Here is a 22,206-nt window from a genome sequence, read left to right as displayed (position 1 = left end):
ACCCAAGAAAGTGGAATTGGAATATTTTCTAAATGGTTAGAAACTACAAACCATAGAGGAGCAAAGAGATATGGTAGTCCAAGTACATAACTCATTTAAAGCTAGTAGATAGGTACAAAAGGTTAATGGAATGTTGACCTTTATTTCATGGGGGCAGGATTACAAAGGGGAGGAAGTTATGTTTTCATTGTAGAGAGCCTTGGAGTACCGCATTCAGTTTTGGGCACTGCACTTCAGGAAGGATATATTGGCCTTAGAGGGGGTGCATCGCAGATTCTCCAGAATGATACCAGGGCTCAGAAGGTTCAATTATCAGGACAGATTGCATAAACTTCGCCGGTATTTCCTTGAGTATCGAAGATTGAAGGATGATCTGATCAAGGTGTTTAAATGTTAAAAGGATTCAATAGGGTAGATAGAGAAATTATTTCCTCTGGTGGGAGAATCAAGAATGAAGGGACCTAATCTTAAAATTAGAGCCAGGACATTCAGGAGTGAAATCAGGAAGCACTTTTTTTACGCGACGGGTATTGTAAGTCTGGAACACTCCAAAAATTTTCAAGATTGAGATAGATTTTTGTTAGGTAAGGGTTTCAAGAGATTTGGAGCCATGGCAGGTACATGGAGTTGAGGTACAGATCATACATGATCTAACTGAATGTCGAAGCAGGCTCAAGAGGCTGAATGGCCTATTCCTGTTCCTAAACAAAATACTAACCTGGATGTGGTCCTCTCCAAATCATGAAACGTCACCATGGCTCCAGGCAAAACCCCAAGAGTGTAAGATAACTGCATGAGATCTACATAGACATGCAGCACTATGGCTGTATTCTGAATGTCACCGACAGTCAGCTTCAGACCCCAGTCACCAGGAACAGAAATACCTATAAACAACCAAGAGGCAACCTGTGTTATACGCAGCAAAACAAAGTCACCAGGGAGTGAAGAGGAGACTGTTTAATAAACACTCTTCCCTTTTATACTCATCAACTCAGTACCGTTACTGTTAACAGGAAAACAACATGAAATCTCTGCTCGGTACAATTAAAATAGTCATATTCTCCACCCAACAGGTAATCCATTCCTCAGCTTCTGTCAGTGTTTACATACGAGAGCGCAATACCCAGGCAGATGTCCCCACCCTGATTTTCCCTTCTCCTACTGACGAAACAGAAAGCTTTCTCTCAGTATCTTATCTTCCCTGATAGTATTTGGCAATGAGACAGCCATATAGAAAAATTCTGGATACAATTCTGCATCCCACCATTGTTACACAACATTGCAGTAGCATATCACTGCATTTCAACCAACTGTAGGACAATCTGATTTTGGAAATACACAGTAAATGTAATAGATTGTAATTTTACTGCAGTCTTACCTTGCATATTTTTATCAGCTATAAAAGCTGCAAAGTTGGCTCTTCTATTGGGTTCATAGCACACCCTTTCCAAGATGATTCCAGTGAAAGAGACAAGCGATGCTGAGAAACTGTCAGACAATACAAATATTAGAAAGCTCCAATTTAGGCTATAACAAACTGTGTTTCTCAAACAGTCAGACCCAAATTTTCCTCTCTGGATTTGGTAATAAGTTATGTAGATTCATTTTTTTTTTAAACTTGAAAATAAAGGAAGCTCAAATTGATAAAATCCAAACTGAAAAATTAAGTTCATGCTTTTATGAAAAACCAAGCATATAAATATATATATAAATTGACCGTATTGGTAGACATCACCATCTTTGGTTGTAATACAAGGAATGCCCAATTCATAAACACGTTATAGGAATCTTTAACAGTAGTGAGCAGATCCAATAGGATTGGCTCATGTCTATCATCTAGGAATTTTTAAAAAATATTGGCCGAGATCCTCACTCCTACTTGCTGTCCAGTGATCCTACTAAGAATACATATGGTGCAAGGATGGGATCGGGATTGGGGACTCAGTCCAATACCCCATTTACATTAATTGTCTAGGGTTACGCATGAAGAATGGCTATTTGGGTAATGGGGTTTGTAACTTGTAGAACTGTACTCTGGCATGAGTCACCACCATCAGGAGAGAAGAGAGAAGAAGAGATAATCAAAGGGAAAGTTGGGGCAGGGAAAAATAGTCCTCAATAAGAATGTGTGCATTTTTGTGCTTACCTGCTAGAGAGTACTTCTTGAATAGAGCTTAGATGAGGTATTTCTGAAGCCAATTTATCCAGGTGAGCAGACACATTTATCTGATTGCTGGAAAGCTGAAATCAAAACAATTTTACCAGTAAGAGAAACTGATGCAGAATTATATCTTAAAGACAAAGGCATTAAAACAAATTATGATCTCAGTCCTTGAATATAATGCAATATACAAAATCAGTGACAATCATGGAACCTAGCTCATCACTATCAGAATAACTGTAAACTGAAATGATAGCAGCTCTTTTATTTCCCAATGTCAAAGCAATCTTGTACCACTTGTCTTTATTGTGTATCATAGCCGGTCACATTAACTGGGATCTTTAAATCAAGATGGATTCCACAGTACTATAACAATGCACAACCACCATTATATATTACACAGAACTACACCCGTCACTTTACATAACTCCCACTTACTAATGCTTCAGAAATCAATTTAACAAGTCATTAAAATCTTTGAATGGCAAGATTAATGTTGCAACGGAATCCTGATTTATCCCTATTTTTCCTTGATTTCCAAATTACTCGCCTACCTGGGACTGGAGTAAACAGGATAGAGTAGAAATATACTGCAGCTTCCAGTCAGGTTGAACAACAAGGAAGAGTGGACAACTCAAACTTTGTAGAGTCTTCCGTGGAACTGAGGGAGAACAGTGGCGTTCAAAAACAGACGTGTCCTAGATAAAGACGGAAAAAATCTGTAAATAGTCCAAACTACTAAGAAAAACAATAAATATTTTCAGCATCTTTTGAAGTGATAACTGAACATAAATCAGTTTCCTCTGAACCATTTACTTTTGCAGAATTGAATCAGAATGCAAAGCATCATAATTCACCACCACCTCCTCAAGGGCAATTAGGGGTGGGCAATAAATGCTGGCCTCGCCAGCGACGCCCACATCCCATGAACGAATAAAAAAAATAATTCATGAGATTTCATTCCCTTCTTTACAACCAACAAAATATGAGTCCAAAGACAACTACAATATGCAGACTTTTAAATGTTGCCACATTTTATGGAGATGTTGGTTTCCCATGCTCAAATATTCCTAACAAAAGCAGCTTTTGGTTCTCTTACCAGCTGTTTTGGTCCAATCAGTCTGTATAGTCCCCCCTGGCTTATCAGATGGTACCACTGCACAGCTTTACCCAGGAAATCCAACTGCATCTGGAATGACATGAGAAAAATTATTACATGTAACCCAGTCACCTCACCCAAGCACCTCACAAATATACCGGAACAAAGATGATTTATTGAGCCAATTACTCCAGAGTTTTTTTTTAAACCAGTTTAAGATCATTTCACCCAAACAAAAATAAAAATGAACAGTAGATTTAAAAATAAAATTATGAAGCAAACTACAGTTTCAGGAGCAGGCATTTGAACATGTTCAGTTTTTCATATTACAGAATGCAATTTATCAATGGCAAGAGATCCCTGATAAACTGACAAAATAATGGGAAGAAACAAAGATTAACATAAGGAAATTTGAACATAATAAAATACTGACTCAAACTATTCATCTCTAGATATACTGGTGGCAAAGCTGTATTCATTGCTCTTAAGACTGTTCATTGGTCTGTTTGTTTAACAAGGATCCTTCATTATTTATAATTGTCCTTATTACCTGCAAATGTAATCATGTGTCGGCACCTTCAGAACAGCGGGAGAGAAAAGGGGAGAAAATTGGCAAAAAGCCATGAGGGGTAGTGCTCATTATCCTAGTATGGATAAGGCTTTGGATTTTAGGGTCAACCCCAATCCTACACCTCAAAAGATGAATTCCAAATTCTGGATAAAACTTGGCATCAATATTGGCATGCTGCATATATGGCATACACAGCTGTCCCTGTTTGATGCAAAGAGTATCTTCTATCTATATTGATGGGCAGCATCAACACACAGTGAACCCTCAGATGCCTAAGTCAAGTACAGATGGCTGAACAAAGTTATAAAAAAGAGGAAGTACTGAGGAAGTAGCTAATGAGGTCAACTCCTTTCAGAATAAAACTTTGTGAAGGCAGCCATTAGGCATTTAAGTATCATATTTGTACTGTCCAAAATGATTTTGCTAATTAAACTCAATTAAAACCAAAGTTTTCTGATCACAAATATTTTGTTAGATCTAAAAAAGCACAGTTTGCTTGCAGCCAATTTCGCCCAATTTATTCGATCCAAATTCTTGAAAAAAACTAAACCCAAGAATGAGGAACCCTAATCATGAACAATTCACAAAGGTAAAACCTTTTAATGAGGTAACCTGTGCATATTCTCCTTCTGTAAAACACTCAAATTTATCAGCTTTAGTTGGAATCAGTTTTGTTGATTCTTAGGCAAGGGAACAAAGAAAATCAGTTTGGCACGTGTGAATCTGATAAACTGGTCCTCTTGAAAACGTACAGCAAATTTCAGTTCCACACAGACAGAGCAAAAGTTAACTTTGATCAGTGCATCACCTGACTCCCTAAAATTAAAACATTACCATTTCTCAGAAACCACACAGGCTCGATTATCTACGTTTCTACAACATATATACCTAAATCAGGGACATCGGCCTCAAATAGTCCTTAGCCATGTAGATCACAACATTTGAAAGATTCAGTGTATGTGTCAAGATTTCTTTCCATAAACCCCACTTAGCAATAAATATAAATAACCTACATACTGCAGTTCATCTATCAAATATACCATGGTATCCACAGGAATCAGATCCATAGAAACAAGCAACACTTATTCCCTTGTGTCTTGGTCTTTACACTTCAGTTTTTTGCGTCATTTCCTGGCTAAGCATATAGTAGTCAGCCACAAACTGATGCACTTCTCAAACAATAAACCGCTGGTAAAGAAAACCAGTCTGACAATACTTCAATAGTAATCAAATTTCATTTTACAGAACTGCATTTACAGACTTGTGCTAATTTGTTTGGCGGGGGTTTGGGGAGGGGAAAAACAGTTCCCTCCAAAACCATTAACTTCTTGTAGAGAAAAAAAAACCTTCAGCAGCCAAATACCAGCCACTATTTTGTCCAATGTGAATGTGAAATAAGTAAATGTCAGTCATGTATACAGCAATAGCTGATTGCAACTCTTCAATTATATTACATATCACTTCAGATTATAACAAAAAAACATATTGCAAGTTCAGTAGGTTAAGGAAAAAAACTTAGATTCTTCGGTTCCCTCACTCTACCTCCTATATACAAGTAAACCATTATTTTTATTTGCATTCGTGCCACTAATTTTCTTTAAATTTGCATAAAACAAAATTTAACAACCACATTAAATGGTGCTGGTATACAGTTTAAAAACTGGTAGGAGAAATGGAAGTTAAGCACCCCAATGAGAAAGCTTACTGATGGAAAAAAGATCCTGCGCGTATACTCAACAGACCTTGGGGGAGGGACACGTAATTCATAAATTAACCTTTCCACTCAAGAATTTCAAAGATTATCCAAATTCCTCAAGTGAATTATCAATCCTTGTTGATCTGCCAAATATCAATTTTGCCCTACATTTGAAACCTGTACACATGATTAAAGATGTGGTGCAACACTATTGTTTCTTACCAAATCCCTAGATATGGTAAAACCTTTTTTTTGGACGAGGGACTGGGCAAGAGTCAAAGCAACCATGACAGTATTAAAATTAGATTATACAGTTGATCATAAAACACCCTGTACCAGAGATATGAAACCTGTCCAACATACATGTTGGTGAGAAATTAAGATCACATTTTTTAAAAAATATTTACACAAACAATGGATTTCACCTTGTAAGAATTAACAGATGCCAACCACAATTTGACAGTGGTTGGTGGCTTCACTAATACAATATACTTGTTTAACGTTTAATGTCTACAGCATTGACGATTTCACCAATCAGGAATTCAGTTCTGGCTACCAACCACAAGAAATTGTTCAAAAGACAAACACAGTTAAACATAAATATGTTCCCACACATACAGTTTAACTGTGCAAAAGATATCCATTCTACTTTTCATAGGAAATGTTTTCTTATGACATATCATCAGTAACACTTCACAACAGATACATTACCAGCCATTTTAAATTAGTGATTTTTTTTCTATTTGTTGGAACCCTGGCTGTATGAACTGTCCATCTGTTACTGCTATGTATATTTTAACTCCCCTGATATTTTGCTAATATTGTATGTTTATTCATTTTACCAATAGATCAAAAGTAGTTCATTATACTTTAAAAATTCTAATTTTCAGTTCAAGTCCATCTTGAAGGACAACCTGAACAGTACGTTAGCGCGCAAGATAATTGTATCACAACATTCTGTCCTACCATGCAACAATTTTGCCAGGATTACAATTTACAGGCCGGAGGCCAGTTGCAAAATTCACATACTTACATTAGCAAAAAAAAAGCACCATTTGGGGGGAGATTTATATTTACAAAAATGCTTATCTTTGTTAATTTGTGATACGCCATTTCTAAATGTAATTATCAAGTTACCGTTGCTATATAAAATAAGAAAAGCTATGCTAAATTGAATGCCATTGCCACCAGATAATATTGTTTGGCAGACATCTTTTTTCATTGTTTTCTGGTGACAATATGCAACAAAATGTGTGCTGTGTTGTTAGTGTCATTGCTTTGTTTGTGTACATCATCATGGTGGAAATGACAGTCAGCTGTCTGCCTCTTCTCCCTCCTCACAAAAACAGAGCACCTTAAACTTCAAGGAGAATTTGTCAAGTGACTAGTGTTATAAAAATTATAATACAAGTAACGCTAGCAACATTGGACAAAACTTCCTGTATCAACAAGTCAATGAACTCATTTAAGATGAAGATTTCAATTTATTTGTTGTTCAGGAATGTTACTGAAGAAAAAGGTTTAAAACACGTCAAATAGGAACTGTATTCAGGACTCCCATATGTCCGTAACTATCTCAGATCGATGTAAGAGGTCAAGCAAAAGAAAAACTCTAAACTTGTCTTTCAGTGCACCAAATTCATTGTTTTTTTTTCCCTCCTTGTTCAAAATATTTGCATATCTTGAATTTAAACCTGTGCGTGAATATAGGATCATTGACATTCCCAATAAAAGTGAAGAGTAAATTCCCAAACCAACTGCAAACCTATCAAGTATTAAGATACTTTAATAAAATGATTATGTACAAAAGCTGTATCAAATTGATGTTGGCTACCCCTTACTCTGACTGCCCACTGATGTTAGGAGTTAAATCTCAGCCAAATTCCTCACATTTATTAAATTTGTGACTGCATTGGGTGGGAGATTTCAAACAAAAAGAAAGCAGCATCATTTTGGCAGTAAAATAAGCAGTAGGTTCAAGATTATTTAGCTCTCATAAGCTGGATTTTAAACAATTATGGGTACTTGCTGGGAAAACATGTGCGCACAATTCAAGGTTTACTGGAAGCAATTTTTCTCTACCAACAGCAAATGCAAAATAATGAGCACTGTGTATCTCCTTCTTTGATTTCCCTGAGAATGCAAGAGTTAATTTTGCACCCTTTTACTGTAGAACCCACCAAACGAACAATGAAGGCACAATGAAGTTGGGTAGACTGCAGGTGTTACCGGAAACTTGACAAAAGCAGCTTCTAGCACAAATATACAAGTAAATATGACCATTCTAGGCTAATGTAGCTTCCCCCCACCACATCTGTACAAGTGGAGGCATGAATTTGCACTAAAATGGCGCTTCCTCAAAGCTCGTCGTCTTCACTATAAAGACTAGGTGAAGCGGTGCCTACTTCCGGGCACCCGTAAATTGGCGGGAAATGTCACAAGAACCACATGAAAGTAATTCCCCCAAAGATATCAAAAAGATCAAACACAAATATTTTGCTCATCCCTATTGATACAGTAATCCTGATCTATGCACTCAGATCTCTTAAATTCAACCGGGAAAAACTAAATACCCAACTCAACATTTACCACCAGACAAAACTCAATTCAAATTTCAAAAAAAAAGGAATTGAATCACCAAAATATGTACAAGTCATTAAAGGTTAATTGTAATTTATATTTTCTGCTAGAGCTTAGATTTCTTTTTAAACAAAATGGTGGTAGATTCACAAATTAATTATTAAAATCTGGCAAAAATGTTTGACTAAGGGTTTTGTTGATATGTAAAATGATAACCTTTAAAATTCACACAATTGCAGAAGGATTTGATGCATTAAGATAAAAGCACGTAGGAGATTTTAATTTTGGTCAAGTCACAAAATACTGCAAATGAAAAAAATGCTTTGTACGGCTGCAGTTCTGAGTTATTCATCCATGGAAATTTAGAACATTTTATTTTTCAATGATATCACTATAAAATGTATTTTTAATGTTTCAAAATATCAATTTGCTTCAAAAAGAAAAAACTGTGCCTTTACTGTTGCACAATGACTCATTTTGGTGTTTCACATTACCTTTACTTTCCTCACTCCATTACAAGTTTACACATGTGAAAAGGGTAACTTTCAGACTTAGAAAATGAATTGACCCATTATGACCTGCAAAACCTATGTTAATCTTGTGAACATAAACTATCCTGCGAATGTAAAAGTAACCAGTACAACAAACAAACTGTGCAATTCTTTCAAAAAAAAGTAAAAGGGATGCAAGTGATTGTGTCCTTTTTTTTTAAATTAGAATATATTTGACTAGACATATCTTAAGCCTTTTATGTAAAGAGATTCTGAAGTGAATTTTTGAATCAATCAATAAATATTCATGTTCAGTTAACAAGTGCACATTTACTCTTATTCTCAGAAATTAAGTAGTCAATCCAAATTTGAAACACTAAGAACTTTGGCAGAGAACACATTATTCTTAATGAACTTTCAGTAATATTCTGTTTCCACTTTACTGTCATTGCTCTTGTACATAGTCACCAGACTTAATTGTAAACCAATTTCTCAAACTGGAGTGTTTAAGCACAAACATTTTTTTAAAAAAACACTAAGTGGATAATGCAGCTGAAATTTTTAAACTTCTCAGGATAGTTTCTGGCAGCTAAAGTTGATTTTGAAACATTTTTGCCATACCTCAGATCAGCAACTTTCAGTTTTATAAAAACTTTACAAGGCAAAACTGAAAAATTGCAGGGTCAAGGAATGAAAAATTAAATTAATTTTCGACAATGGAAAAAAAAAGCCAACCACAAATTATTTAGGGTAGTTAAGATGGCTGAAAAATGACACCCCGCCTCTCCCCCCCCCAAAAAAAAATAAGCTTAATGTAATATTACAGCAAAATCCATAAAGGGTTGAATTAGTCATGTGACCTTCTCAGCACAAAGAGTTAACAAAGCCAACACCCAAACAAAGAAAGCTTTTGACAAGGCATGGATCACTTCAGATTTACTTGTATTCAGTAAACAACTTAATCGATCACAACCTCGCCAACACTTGTTCACAACTATAACCTTGTAAACTAATACGCTGAAGGTCATTGCTTTTATAAAAACACAAGCATTCCTCTTCTATTAATCTTTTGCAACATACTGTACACATTAGCCGTTTGATCAAGATTAGTTTATACAGAGACTTGACCCTTGTCCACAATTTTACATTGGTCTTGCAGAACTGCACCAAGAATTAAATGTGAGCTTTTTTTGAAAAAAAGTACCTAAAGGGTTAATGTTGCAGTTTATTTTTGATTTAGGGAATTTATCCAAATAAGGTTTGTAATCTACAAGAAGAACTTTGTGTCAAATTCACTTCCATTTTATAGAGAGGAGAACATAGTGCAGTATGTAACAGGCATAGTTGCCATAATTAGGGAGCTCTAATTGTGCTGCATCACAGCATTAGTTTTCAAGGACAAAGTTCAATTAAAACAGTACTTACTTGTGTGCGGTTCTTGTATTCAGAACAAAGAGAAGGGTCTGCTTCCAGCTCTGGCAATCCCTCGATTTTTCCTTCATCTTTCCACTGTCTAGGGCTTCCTATACTGAGTGCCGAAGCCTGGAAAGCCAGTCCCAACCCTGTTTTAGCTCTCTTGGTGAAAGCCTCTTCAGAGCCATTAGTATGCTCACAGCCTTCGTTTCTGCCATATTGACAGTTCCTCAGCATCAAGGCATCTTTGTGAGTTACTAGTATTAACTGAGTAACACAGCCTACACTGGAAGTCTTCTCTTTTCTCTTTCCTCTGCATGCTGTTGAATATCCAGTGGGTATACCTCTACCTTCTAGCTGCTTTTGCTCGCTCTGGAAACCCACTGCTTCTCTGTCAGTCCATAATGGGTGTGAACAGACAGTTCTTTTACTTTCACCAACATGGCCTTCTTGCAGCACAACTTCCTTCAGCCGAGGCATTTTGGGAAGGGAAGGGCCATCTTTGTGCTGATTGGCTGTGATTCTGTTGACCTCATCGTTTTTGCATGCCTCACTGCAGCTGCTGCGAAGAGCAGTTCTTCCACTAGTAGATAAGGTGTTTGGTAGTGCAGGGATTAGCAGGGTCGCTATGTTTGCTCTTGTTGAAGCCGTACGTCTTTTGAGTACTTGTAGGTCACCAACACAAAACTGAGCATAAATCCTGTTAAAACAGCAGATAAAAATCCAATTACAATCAAGTGTACTCACAGAGTGTGTACATTATTTGCAATGCAGTGAGCTCACAGCTCGGGCTAAAATGGAGCAGCAGCAGCAACAACAAAAGCGAAGCTGGAGCTGAAACCCGAGAGTTCTCAGTAACCACAAAAACATCTGCTGCAGTGTGCTACCCCACCCTCTACGCTTTCAGCTCGGACCAATCAAATTCCACAGCAAATCCCCAAGGGTTGATAAATGACGTGCATTGCAGATAATAGCCACTAAATGCGCCCTCGTTCCAAGGCAAACAAACCGAGGAAGGGCATTTGAACGTTTCTTCATTCTGCAGATTTTATTTATGTAGCATTTTTAAAAAAATATATTTTTCACTGAAAATTATACTCTAGATTCTAGCCTGAATTGCAAAATCACTCACTTTAAACTCTAACTACAATTAAGTATTCGATTTCAACTCAACGCTGCCAGCCAACCAACTATTGAATCCCTTCCCAAATCCTTTCCCATCATGCCCGAAAAAAGACACAAGCCCTGCCACGTCGACAGGCTGTAATGGAAAAATACTGCAGAGCCTCTCTTAAAGGGAAACAAAATCCCGTCAATGTTCGTTGTGCCATGTTTTTGTTCAGGAAAAAAAAAGTTTCACTTCAAGTGCACTGTTTATTCTGACTCGAATCCTGTTTTCATTTGACGCAACATTAAAAAAAATTAATACCAATATGAACCTTGTTAAATATATAAACAGTTTGACCAGTATTTTTTCATCAGGTCTTATGGCAGTGCATGGGTACAGTGTAATTATATAACTGGATCAGGTATACATCAGACTAATCGACATGTTTATTTATACATTCAGTAGAAAATTCGTTCCAGCTGATTGCCTCAATTGCTGAAGAAATCTTTTTTAAAATCATGTCTTTAAAAAACCTACTCATTAGCATTCACACAAATAATCAATTTTCTAGAATTATTCATGCAGACAAATATGGTAAATAGATTTCTCTAAAGAGTAGTTAATTTTTACCTCCTAATTATTCTGCCCTCTCCTGAAAGTGCAGTTCATCTGTAGTATGCCACAGAATTATTTGGGTGCCAGCAATATTCCATGATGTGGAGATGCCGGTGATGGACTGGGGTTGACAATTGTAAACAATTTTACAACACCAAGTTATAGTCCAACAATTTCAAATAAAATTGTTGGACTTTTCAAATAAAATTGTTGGACTATAACTTGGTGTTGTAAAATTGTTTACAATTAGCAATATTCCAGGCACTTGCTTAAGTGATCATTCTCTGTGGAAGTGAATGAGAAATATTGCTGGGCTATTTGACAGAGAGCCTATTCAACCATGGGGAACATCAACGTTGAGCCTAATCCTGTGCTCACTGGAGATCCCCACATGCACTTCCAAACTGAGATAATTGATCAATCACTCAGGTGGGGAGCCCTGACTGACCCCAACTCTTAGCCCAGACATGTTGAGGCCAATTGTTACACCCCACCACAGGTGAAATCAGCCAATTCAGCTGACCAAAATATTAGCCGATTTCTTTCAGATGCTGGTTATCTGCTGTGTATTTTCAGCATTTTCTGTATTTAGTTCAGATTTCCAGCATTTGGTTTTTCTTTTCATCTCTGTGCTATAGCAACTAGTTAAACAGGGGACTTTGATGGACAACAGTACAGTTAAATCAGATTAGCAGCTGCTGTTGGAGAGGAGCAGTATAGATCAAGGTTAGATTTTGTGCTTTTGTTTTGTTTTTAAACACTGCAACAATTGCATCATCACAAGAGAAGGAAAATCCTCGAGGGGTGAGGTTTTGCAGAGATGCCCCTCCTTCTCTCGTGAAAGCAGTGACTTCTTTGCCCAAAGACCAACTCTTCATGTAGTAACTGAGACCATGAGTGTCACAAGTTATTCCTTCTCCAATCAGGTTTCCACCCCGCCACAGCACCGAAACGGCCCTAATCAAAGTCACAAATGACATCCTTTGTGACTGTGACAGTGGTGCACTATCGCTTCTCATCCTTCACGACCGGTCTGCAACCTTTGACATGGTTGACCACACACCATTCTCCTTCAACAATTCTCCTCTGTTGTCCAGCTGAGTGCGACTGCCCTCTTACCTATCCAGTTGTAGCCAGAGAATCTCCTGCAATGGCTTCTCTTCCCACCCCCACACCGCTACCTTTGGATTCTTCCAAGGATCTATCCTTGGCACACTCCTATTTCTCATCTCCATGATGTCCCTCAACGACATCATCCGAAAATACGTCTGGTTCCACATATAGGCTGACATCACGCAGCTCTACCTCACCACCACCTCTATCGATCCCTCTACTGCCTCTGTGTTGTCAAACTGCTTGCCTGATATCCATCCTGGATGAGACAAAATTTCCTATCATTAAACATTGGGAAAAACGAAGCCGTTGTTTTCGGTCCCCACCACAAACTCCGTTCCCTAGCCACCGATTCAATTCTTCCTGGCCACTGTCTCAGGCTGAACCAGACGGTTCACAACCTCAACGTCCTATATGACCCCGAGCTGGGCTTCCGACCCCATATCCTCCATCACAAAATCCACCTACTTCCACCGTTGTAATATCATCCATCTGCAGCTGAAACATTATCTATGCTTTTGTTACCTCCAGATTCAAATATTCCAATGCTCTCCTGGTTAGCCACCCACCATCCACCCTTCATAAATTTAAGCTCATCCAGAACTCTGCTGCCCGTATCCGAACTCGCACCAAGTCCCATTCATCCATCATCCGTGCTCGCTGACCTACATTGATTCCTGGTCCAACAATGCCTCAATTTTAAAATTGTCATCCTCATGTTCAAATCCCTTCATGTCCTCACCCCTCCCAGTCTCTGTAAGCTCCTCCAACCCTACAATGCAATGAGAACTCCATATTCCTTCAACTCTGGCTTCTTGTGCATCTCCCAATTTGTGCGCTCCACCTTTGGAGATGCCTTCAGCCATCTAGGCCATAAGCTCTGGAGTTCCGTCCTTAAGCTTCTCTGCCTCTCTTTGACCAAGCTTTTGGTCACCCTTCCTAATATCTCCTTCTTTGGCTCGGTGTCAATTTTTGTCTGATTACGCTGCTGTGAAGTGCCTTGGTACTTTTTACTATGTTAAATGTGCTATATAAATGCAAGTTGTTGTTGTTATTCAACTGTAGGGCCATCACAGCCCATCCCAATCCTGTTCTCACCTTATATTCTCTCTCACTCACACACACAAACGAGCACACACCCTTCTCAGCAGGAATCAAACAGCGACCAGCAGCAGCAACCCTGTCTTTTTTTAAAACCCTGCCTGGGGTAAGCAGGCAATGTATTTGCACAGCTCCTACACTGAAGCAGGAAGTTCCTTGTTTCAGGTGGTAATTTTGTTTGGCAGCTCCTCAAGTCAATCCTCAACATAGAAAGCTGAGTGAAGGGCAAAGGTTGAGATTTTAGCCTCCCCTCTCTCAAAGAATGAGACACACAGAAAGGTCTTGCTCTCACTCTAGTCAGAGGAAGGCTATGAGAGAAACTAGGTTGAGGCATGAATGAATGAGGCCAATAATAGAACAGACAAATGCCAGTTAGAGATAGTGACTTGTAAAGTGAATAGGGCAAGGTTTGCATGATTTATTATTTTTGATGTTACAACCAGCAATAGGAAATAAATAAAACTCACTGTGAAGCGATATCCCATTCATGTATTTCATGTAAAATAAACCACTTTACGGTTTGTAACTGGCTTTGTCTCAGAGTGTGCAACAGTCCGCTTTCCAGAAGATAAGAGAAACGCACATGCGAGATCACAATATCGAGTACACACAGTATTGTTACAGTCCCTGGGTTACCCTATTGTACAAGTGTATATTGGGCAGTAAAAGTATACTCCTGACGTAGGGGACATGACGTCCCTTTATAGGAATGTCCGGTATTGCTGAACCTGAGAGAATATCTAATGTAGACCCAAAATTTGTAACAGTATTGTAGTGATATTTTTGCATTTGAATTATATGGCTTTATGCACATTTGCTGTACATTCGTGGTTTAAAATCCCATGGCACTATTTTAAAGAAATTCTCCTGGTGTCCTGGCCAATATTCATCCCTCAACCTACATCACTTAAAAAACAAGGTTATTTGGTCATTACTTCATTGCTGTTTGTAGGACCTAGCTGTGCACAAACTGGCTACTGCATTTCCTACATTACAAGTGACCACTTCAAAAGTACTTAATTGTCTGTAAAGCGCTTTGGGATGTCCTAAGGTTGTGAAAGGCGCTATATAAATGCAAAGCCGTTTCCTTTCAATTAGTGACTTTGATTATTATTCAATGTTGATTAAGTTTAAGAATTCACTTAACTCCATAGTTAACTTTATTTCTTACTTTTTTTTTTTTAAGAGCCCAGGATACAGAGGAAGATGGCAGGAAAGATGTTCGAGTTTGCAAATACCAAGGAAGTAGGTTGTAGCAACTGCATGTTTGCAAGGGCAAGGGAAGAAGGCCCTGCATTTTAATTGTAGCAGGCAAGGGTGAGGAGCAGAACGGCGCTAAGCAGGTTCAGGTGACAGGTAATGGCGAGAAACTGGAAAGTACTGCAGTACAAAGGGATCTGGGGGTCCTAGTGCAAGAAAATCAAAAGGTTAGTATGCAGGTGCAGCAAGTGATCAAGAAGGCCAACGGAATGTTGGCTTTTATTGCTAGGGGGATAGAATATAAAAACAGGGAGGTATTGCTGCAGTTATATAAGGTATTGGTGAGACCGCACCTGGAATACTGCATACAGTTTTGGTCTCCATACTTAAGAAAAGACATACTTGCTCTCGAGGCAGTACAAAGAAGGTTCACTCGGTTAATCCCGGGGATGAGGGGGCGGACGTATGAGGAGAGGTTGAGTAGATTAGGACTCTACTCATTGGAGTTCAGAAGAATGAGAGGCGATCTTACTGAAACATGGAAGATTGTGAAGGGGCTTGATCGGGTGGATGCGGTAAGGATGTTCCCAAGGATGGGTGAAACTAGAACGAGGGGGCATAATCTTAGAATAAGGGGCTGCTCTTTCAAAACTGAGATGAGGAGAAACTTCTTCACTCAGAGGGTAGTAGGTCTGTGGAATTTGCTGCCCCAGGAAGCTACATCATTAAATAAATTTAAAACAGAAATAGACAGTTTCCTAGAAGTAAAGGGAATTAGGGGTTACGGGGAGCAGGCAGGAGATTGGACATGAATTTAGATTTGAGGTTAGGATCAGATCAGCCATGATCTTATTGAATGGCGGAGCAGGCTTGAGGGGCCGATTGGCCTACTCCTGCTCCTATTTCTTATGTTCTTATGTAAGGGAGTACGGCACTAGAAATGGCACGGGGCAGGCAGGGAGTCAGCAGCTGAATTGTTGTGGGGCAGAGGCCAGAACCAGGAATACCAGAATAAAGAAGCAGAGATAGAGCAGTTACAGGGTCTAAATCCAGATGGAGCCAGGAGCGCTGCTGGAGATTAATTTTTTGAAACAGTTTTGGGTGTCCTGAGTTCTACTGTTCGTAGAGGCAGAAGATGTGGGAGACGAGAAGGAGGAGGCTCAGCAACACCAACTAGTCTCGGGAGACCTGCACTTACATCATGACAGCTGTGTGTTGACTGACATAGGGTTTTCTCCTATGATAAATGTTGACATACAAAGCATTACTCAGAAATCGTAACACAGGAAGTAAGGGTAATGTGTACAGGAAGTGTGCACCATACACAAGGCTTTTTATATATTAAAAGTCAATCTTCCGTGAAGTCACTCAGGGTAAATCAAAGGATATGATCTCTTTCTTACCTATGTTTGTTGTGTTCATGTTATTGTTTTTCACCATCTCTTTATCTTGTTTGTTTCTTTCTCTTTTTATTGTTTTCTTTGTTCATGGTGGGATGTGGTATTCAAGGGGATGGAGCTGCTGGTTGCATTTTCTGGTTGCTGGTGCAGGAAAATGTAGCTTATAAACTTTGAAAGCTCCTTTGACCACTGCTTAGACCATGTATGTTGTTGGCTCCTACTACACTTGTTGCCTTTGTTTGGTATGAGCCTCCCGCCTCCTCACACATGGTCTGTGTCTTTTCTGCCTCCCTCTTACTGGTCCTGTGCTCTTCTGTAGCCCCATCTGTTCTGCGGTCTTCCTCCAACCACCTGCACTTTCCACCTTAGGTTCCCCCTCAGCTGACACTGCCTTACTTCATCCTCACTGAGACCCCAATTCCCTAGCATCATGGTCCATAGTCCCCGAGCCCACATTTCCTTCTCCCCAACTTGATACCGAGATCTCAATGACCCAACCCCCTACTAGCCTAAGGCGACATAGTCTCTGAAGAATTTGTTGGGAAGTGGTTGGTGGGTAGTATGGAGAGTAGTTCAGGGGCTGGAGAAATCAGATCGGGGCTAAAGCGGTCCACAGGAGATGTAGAAGGAGTGACACAAAATATGGCCATAAGTAATGGGAGCAGGGTCTAATCTGGTCTAAGATGTGAGAGTAGCTGCCCTTGACATCAAGGCAGCTTTCAACCAAACAAGACACCAAGGAGCCAGAGCAAGACTGAAGTCAATTGGGGAGGGAATCAAAGTGGAAACCTCTAGTGGCTGGAATCATACCTGATGTAAAGAAAGATGGTTGTGGTTGTTGGAGGCCAGTCTTCACAGCCACAGTACATCACTGCAGAAGTTCCTCAAAAAAGAATGCTCAGCACAACTATCTTAAGCTGCTTCATCAAACCTTCTCTCCATCAGGCCAGGAGGTCTGTTCGCTGACAATTCCACAGCATTCAGCTCCATTCACAACTCCTCCAATAACGAGGAAGTCCATGCCAGCCTACAGCAGGACCCGAATAATTCAGCTTAGGCTAACAAGTGCCAGATAATGACCATGTCAAACAAGAGAAAGCCCAGTTATCTCCACCTGACCTTCAGTGGCACCTCAATCACCAAGTCCCCCAAATTAACCAGAAACTGAACTGGACTAGCAATATCAACACCAAGGCTACAAGACCAGGGAAGAGGCTGGATACTCTGCGATGAAGGGTTTTCCGCCTGAGGCCTCAAACTCTCTCCACCATCTACAAGGCTCAAGACAGGAGTTTGATGGAGTAAACCATTTGCCTGGACGGGTGCAGCTGCAACATGAGATGTTGGAGATACATAATAAAGTGCTATAAAAATATAAGTTTCTTTTTTTCCTCTGTGATTTCACTTCTAAACAATGATTGAAACCAACCAACACAACAAACAAGTGATGAAGTCAGATTCACAATTCTTTAAATGGTGATACATCAGGACCTATATGGTATTTTATTTATAGTGGCAGATAAGATTTAAAGAGAGTGGCTCTAAATGAATAAAGAGGAAATAAAGTGGTGGACTTACCGTATATTTAGTGTCACAGAGGGATATTGGATAATTGGGCATGATGATCCGGTTGTTACAACAAAAGATAGAGATGGGTCGTTGCAATGTGTGGATGCTTCAGTAGGTGTAATTTTTATCATTCAGGTTAATTTACATCTTCCACAGTATAATTTTATGGAACTGCTTTTGGAATAGCAGGCTTCCTAGTATAACTGGTATTTTTCTCAATCAAAAACTGACTCTTACAGGTGAGTAGCACGAGTAACAGCAGCAGTGTGAAAGATGCTCACACACTACCTCTCCTATGAAAGGATGCAGCCACACTGCTATAGAGGTCATAGCCACTGTTTAAAACGAAAGCCAGCAACATATTATTGCTGCGTCAATGCAATAAACTTCAATAAACTTAAGCTTGTCTGGTTTATCAACAACATAACAATTTCTGGGCACACACTGTTCTTTAGAAGCTTAATAATTATAATCTTCCTTTTGTTTTTGGCAGTGGGATTGTCATGACCCAAAGCAATAGGTAGATGGCTCTTGCAACTGCATCAGGGGTTCATTAAGCACTTTTTATTTCACTGATTGATAATCTTATATGTATAACTATATTCACTAGATTAATTCCTGGGATGAGAGGATTGTCCTGTGAGGAGAGGTTGAATAGAATGGGTCTACTCTCTCTGACGTTTAGAAGTGATCTGACGTAAGAGGTGATCTCATTGAAACATATAAGATTATGAGGGGGCTTGACAGGGTAGATGCTGAGAGATTGTTTCCTCTAGCTAGACAGTCTAGAACTAGGGGGCATAGTCGCAAGATAAGGGCTTGGCCATTCAAGACCGAGATGAGGAGGAATTTCTTCACGCAGAGGGTTGTGAATCTTTGGAATTCTCTACCCCAAAGGGCTGTGAATGCTGAGTCATTGAATACATTCAAGGCTGAGATGGATAGATGTTTGGACTCTAGGGGAATTAAGGGATATGGGGATCAGGCAGGAAAGTGGAGTTGAGGTCGAAGGTCAGCCATGATCTGATTGAAAGGCGGAGCAGGCTCGAGGCGCCATATGGCCTACTCCTGCTCCTATTTCTTATGTTCTTATAACAACCAGAATATGATCAGTTGAATATGATAAATGGCTTCTTCCTCAAATCTGGACATTAAACACATAGACTGTGTCCAATGTAGATTCACCGGGATGATGTTAGAGATGGGAAACTAAAGTTATGAAGAGAGACTGGAGATGCTGGAACTATTTCCACTTGTGCAGAGATGGCTAAGATGAGAATTTAGAGGTCTTTAACATTATATGTAGGATTTTGATAGGGAAAGACTATTTCCTCTCGTTTGGGAGTCAGTGACAAGGTATCATCAATTTAAAATAATCACTAAGACAGCAAGGGGAGAAGTTAGGAGATGATTCTTTCTGCAGAGGGTGTTTGAGGCACAGACCATTTCGTTTGTATGGGCAAAGTGAGTAAATATTTGAAGCAGAGGAAGATACAGAGTTAGAGGGAGACAGGGCAGGGCAGTGGGATTAGTTCTGGATTGCTCTAAGAGCTGGCACAGACATGATGGGCTGAGTAGTCTTCTTCTGTGCTACAAACATCTACAGTCCATAGCTCAGTTGTAACTGTCACTGAAGAATTAGCACCTCCATCAGGGATTGCTGGACAAGAATCAGGAGCAGGCACCCTGGCCAACTTGATGATCCTCCTTAATCCAGGACCACCAAGTCCAATTTTGAAAATTAAGGATATTTTAGCATGTGAAAGGAGAATAATTGGAAATTTTATAAATTGGTGATGCTTTAATTCAGTTCACACTTGGCTTCATGTACCACCACAATTAGCATTTAGTCCTGAAATGAAAATGTATTATGGGGCTTGTGAAACACTCTCTGGACCGTACACACACACTGTGGCTATTGATTTACAATAGTGGATAGTGCCAATGGCTTACAGTCAAGATACAAACAATATTTAAATAATTTCAATATTCTCAAACCACAATTTGATACCTAAAATAACTATCAAGGATACAAGCCAGGCTCGAGTACAACCTTACTGCACATTCATAATATTGGGGTAACTTTTCTTCTCCTTTCAATAAGTTGTTTGGGGTCTCTTTAAAAAAAAACAAAAGCAAGTGGGGAAAAAAGGACATTCTAGATACTGTAATGAGGCATTAAGCTTGTGTCCACCATTATTTTAAAAAAATGTCATTGTCTGTTTGTATCAAGCTGACATGGTCCATTTGTAGGAAGCTAATTGGTCTGTAGGAACCACATGACTAGGAAATCTGCCATTGTTCACTCCTCCCTGGCAATGTCAACAGATAACGCAACATGATTCACAATTAGATCGGTCACCAATCTTTGGTAAATTTCAAACTTCACAACCACAGGGCCCTCGACAGGTTTTGTCTATTTTAGATCCACTTATATTCTGCTTTGTATAGCTTAGTACTTACAAGGACATTGGGAACATGAAATCACATTTAAAATAGAATGCAAACTTACAAAATTGGCCTTAACTTTCTGAACTCATCCTCTAAAGCAGTTCACAGCACACTGACCTGGTGTGTTTCTCTTTGACAAATCTAGGATCATCAAGGTGTTTAGAGGACGGAAACTCACTCCATATAAATCGTTCTAAAACCAGTTGATATTTCTGTAGCTGCACCAAACAGCCTGAAAGAGAAAAAGATAAAACTCTAATTCCAGACAGATAATGGAGGCAAAAAGAACAAAAACACAAAAGGCAGGAAATCTTTACACAAAGTGCTGGAAATACACAGGAAAGCCAAAAGTATCTGAAAATGAAATGACAGATTAACACTTTGGGCAGGGGGGGGGGGGAAAGAGAGGGGAGGGGTAGAGAGAAGAAGTCATCCTTCTGATGAAATGTTTTCCCTGTAGTGAAAAAAGAGCAATGTTTAACAAGGGTCTGCATAAATGGGTGTGATGGGAAGTCCGAGATACATGTAGGATCAGGAAAGGACTACTATTATAAGATAGGTACAGGGTTAAGAAAAAGGCTTGTATATGTTACAATCAGGCTTCAAACTCCAGAAGAATATTGTTCAACTGGCTAAAGCAGCAGAAAATCAATGGGTCACATTTTTATTACCTCTCCCTAATCTGGAGGTTGTGAAGTGTAGTGCAATCTAAAGCGCTAACATTATGTAATGATGATCAAGTCCGATAAGGTCGCTGCTCCAGTCCTATTCCAGAGACTTGTATATAATGTGCACTTCCTGTAAGTGTAACATTTACGTCCGATAACAGTTTCCCGTCGCACTATTTCCAACAAGTCTATGTCGCGATTAAACTTACCTATTAATTTTACTTAAATCTGATTGTTTCCAAGATCGATACATAGTTACCGCTGAAACCTCCCAGTACTGTCTCCAAGACAAGTGTTGTTGTGGCCCTGTTGTGCACACCACCTGCCTTAAAGTTCCTGAATCAGGCCTTTGGCCCAATGCTGCTCGACACTTCCCGCAGCCACTACCGCACCTTACCCCAACCGGACCTCTCAGCTCCGCACTGACAAAAGCTACATTCTCGGCCATTACTGAATACTGGCTTAAAATTCTCCAAATCACCAGTGCAATATTAAAAGCATTGAGAATTTTAAGCTGCTTCCTGGTAATGGCCACAAACACATTGTGGAGCCAGAATTCACAAAAGTTATTCCTCAGCAGGATGCTGGTGAAACCTGGATTATTTAAAATAGTAAGCGCTAAGTTCTTATTTTAAATAAAAAGGGCTAGAGAAACTTCTATTATTTAATGAATGTACTGAGCACTGTGTATTTTAAAGAAAACACAAGTTTCCCCAACCCAGTGCAGGGGAAATCCTTTTCTACAATTCTGGGGAATGAAGGGAATTCATCCTGTTTCACCACTCTGGCCCACTGCATCGACCTGTATCTTTCTTCACCCTGCCTGCTCGCAGCTCCCTTCTCTTCCCCCACTCCTGTCAGACCTCTTCAACGCCAGGTCAGAAGAATGACCTGTTTTTTTCCCCACTTTCAACACTTGGTGTGTGATTTGGAGTGCACACAAGACATACTTTTTCCATACATGCAGCAA

General features: G+C 39.4%; 1 protein-coding gene across 2 annotated transcripts in view; it reads right to left on the bottom strand.

Moving 5' to 3' along the window:
- The window catches only part of ctc1 (CTS telomere maintenance complex component 1), a 70,211-nt gene that overhangs the window by 27,846 nt on the left and 20,159 nt on the right, over window positions 1–22,206 (bottom strand). For both annotated transcript variants that reach the window (XM_067971382.1, XM_067971381.1), the window contains exons 12-18: window positions 20,686–20,800; window positions 10,024–10,711; window positions 3,261–3,350; window positions 2,716–2,859; window positions 2,147–2,241; window positions 1,379–1,488; window positions 719–884 (exon numbers count right to left, since the gene is read on the bottom strand). In XM_067971382.1, coding sequence (XP_067827483.1) covers window positions 719–884; window positions 1,379–1,488; window positions 2,147–2,241; window positions 2,716–2,859; window positions 3,261–3,350; window positions 10,024–10,711; window positions 20,686–20,800 — 1,408 coding nt within the window. The remainder of the gene's footprint in view (window positions 1–718; window positions 885–1,378; window positions 1,489–2,146; window positions 2,242–2,715; window positions 2,860–3,260; window positions 3,351–10,023; window positions 10,712–20,685; window positions 20,801–22,206) is intronic.

This window comes from Heptranchias perlo, chromosome 34 (genome assembly GCF_035084215.1).
Source record: "Heptranchias perlo isolate sHepPer1 chromosome 34, sHepPer1.hap1, whole genome shotgun sequence".
NCBI classification, from domain to species: Eukaryota; Metazoa; Chordata; class Chondrichthyes; order Hexanchiformes; family Hexanchidae; genus Heptranchias; species Heptranchias perlo.
The sequence above is the reverse complement of the archived record's forward strand: the minus strand, read 5'-3'. Positions and strand labels throughout refer to the sequence as shown.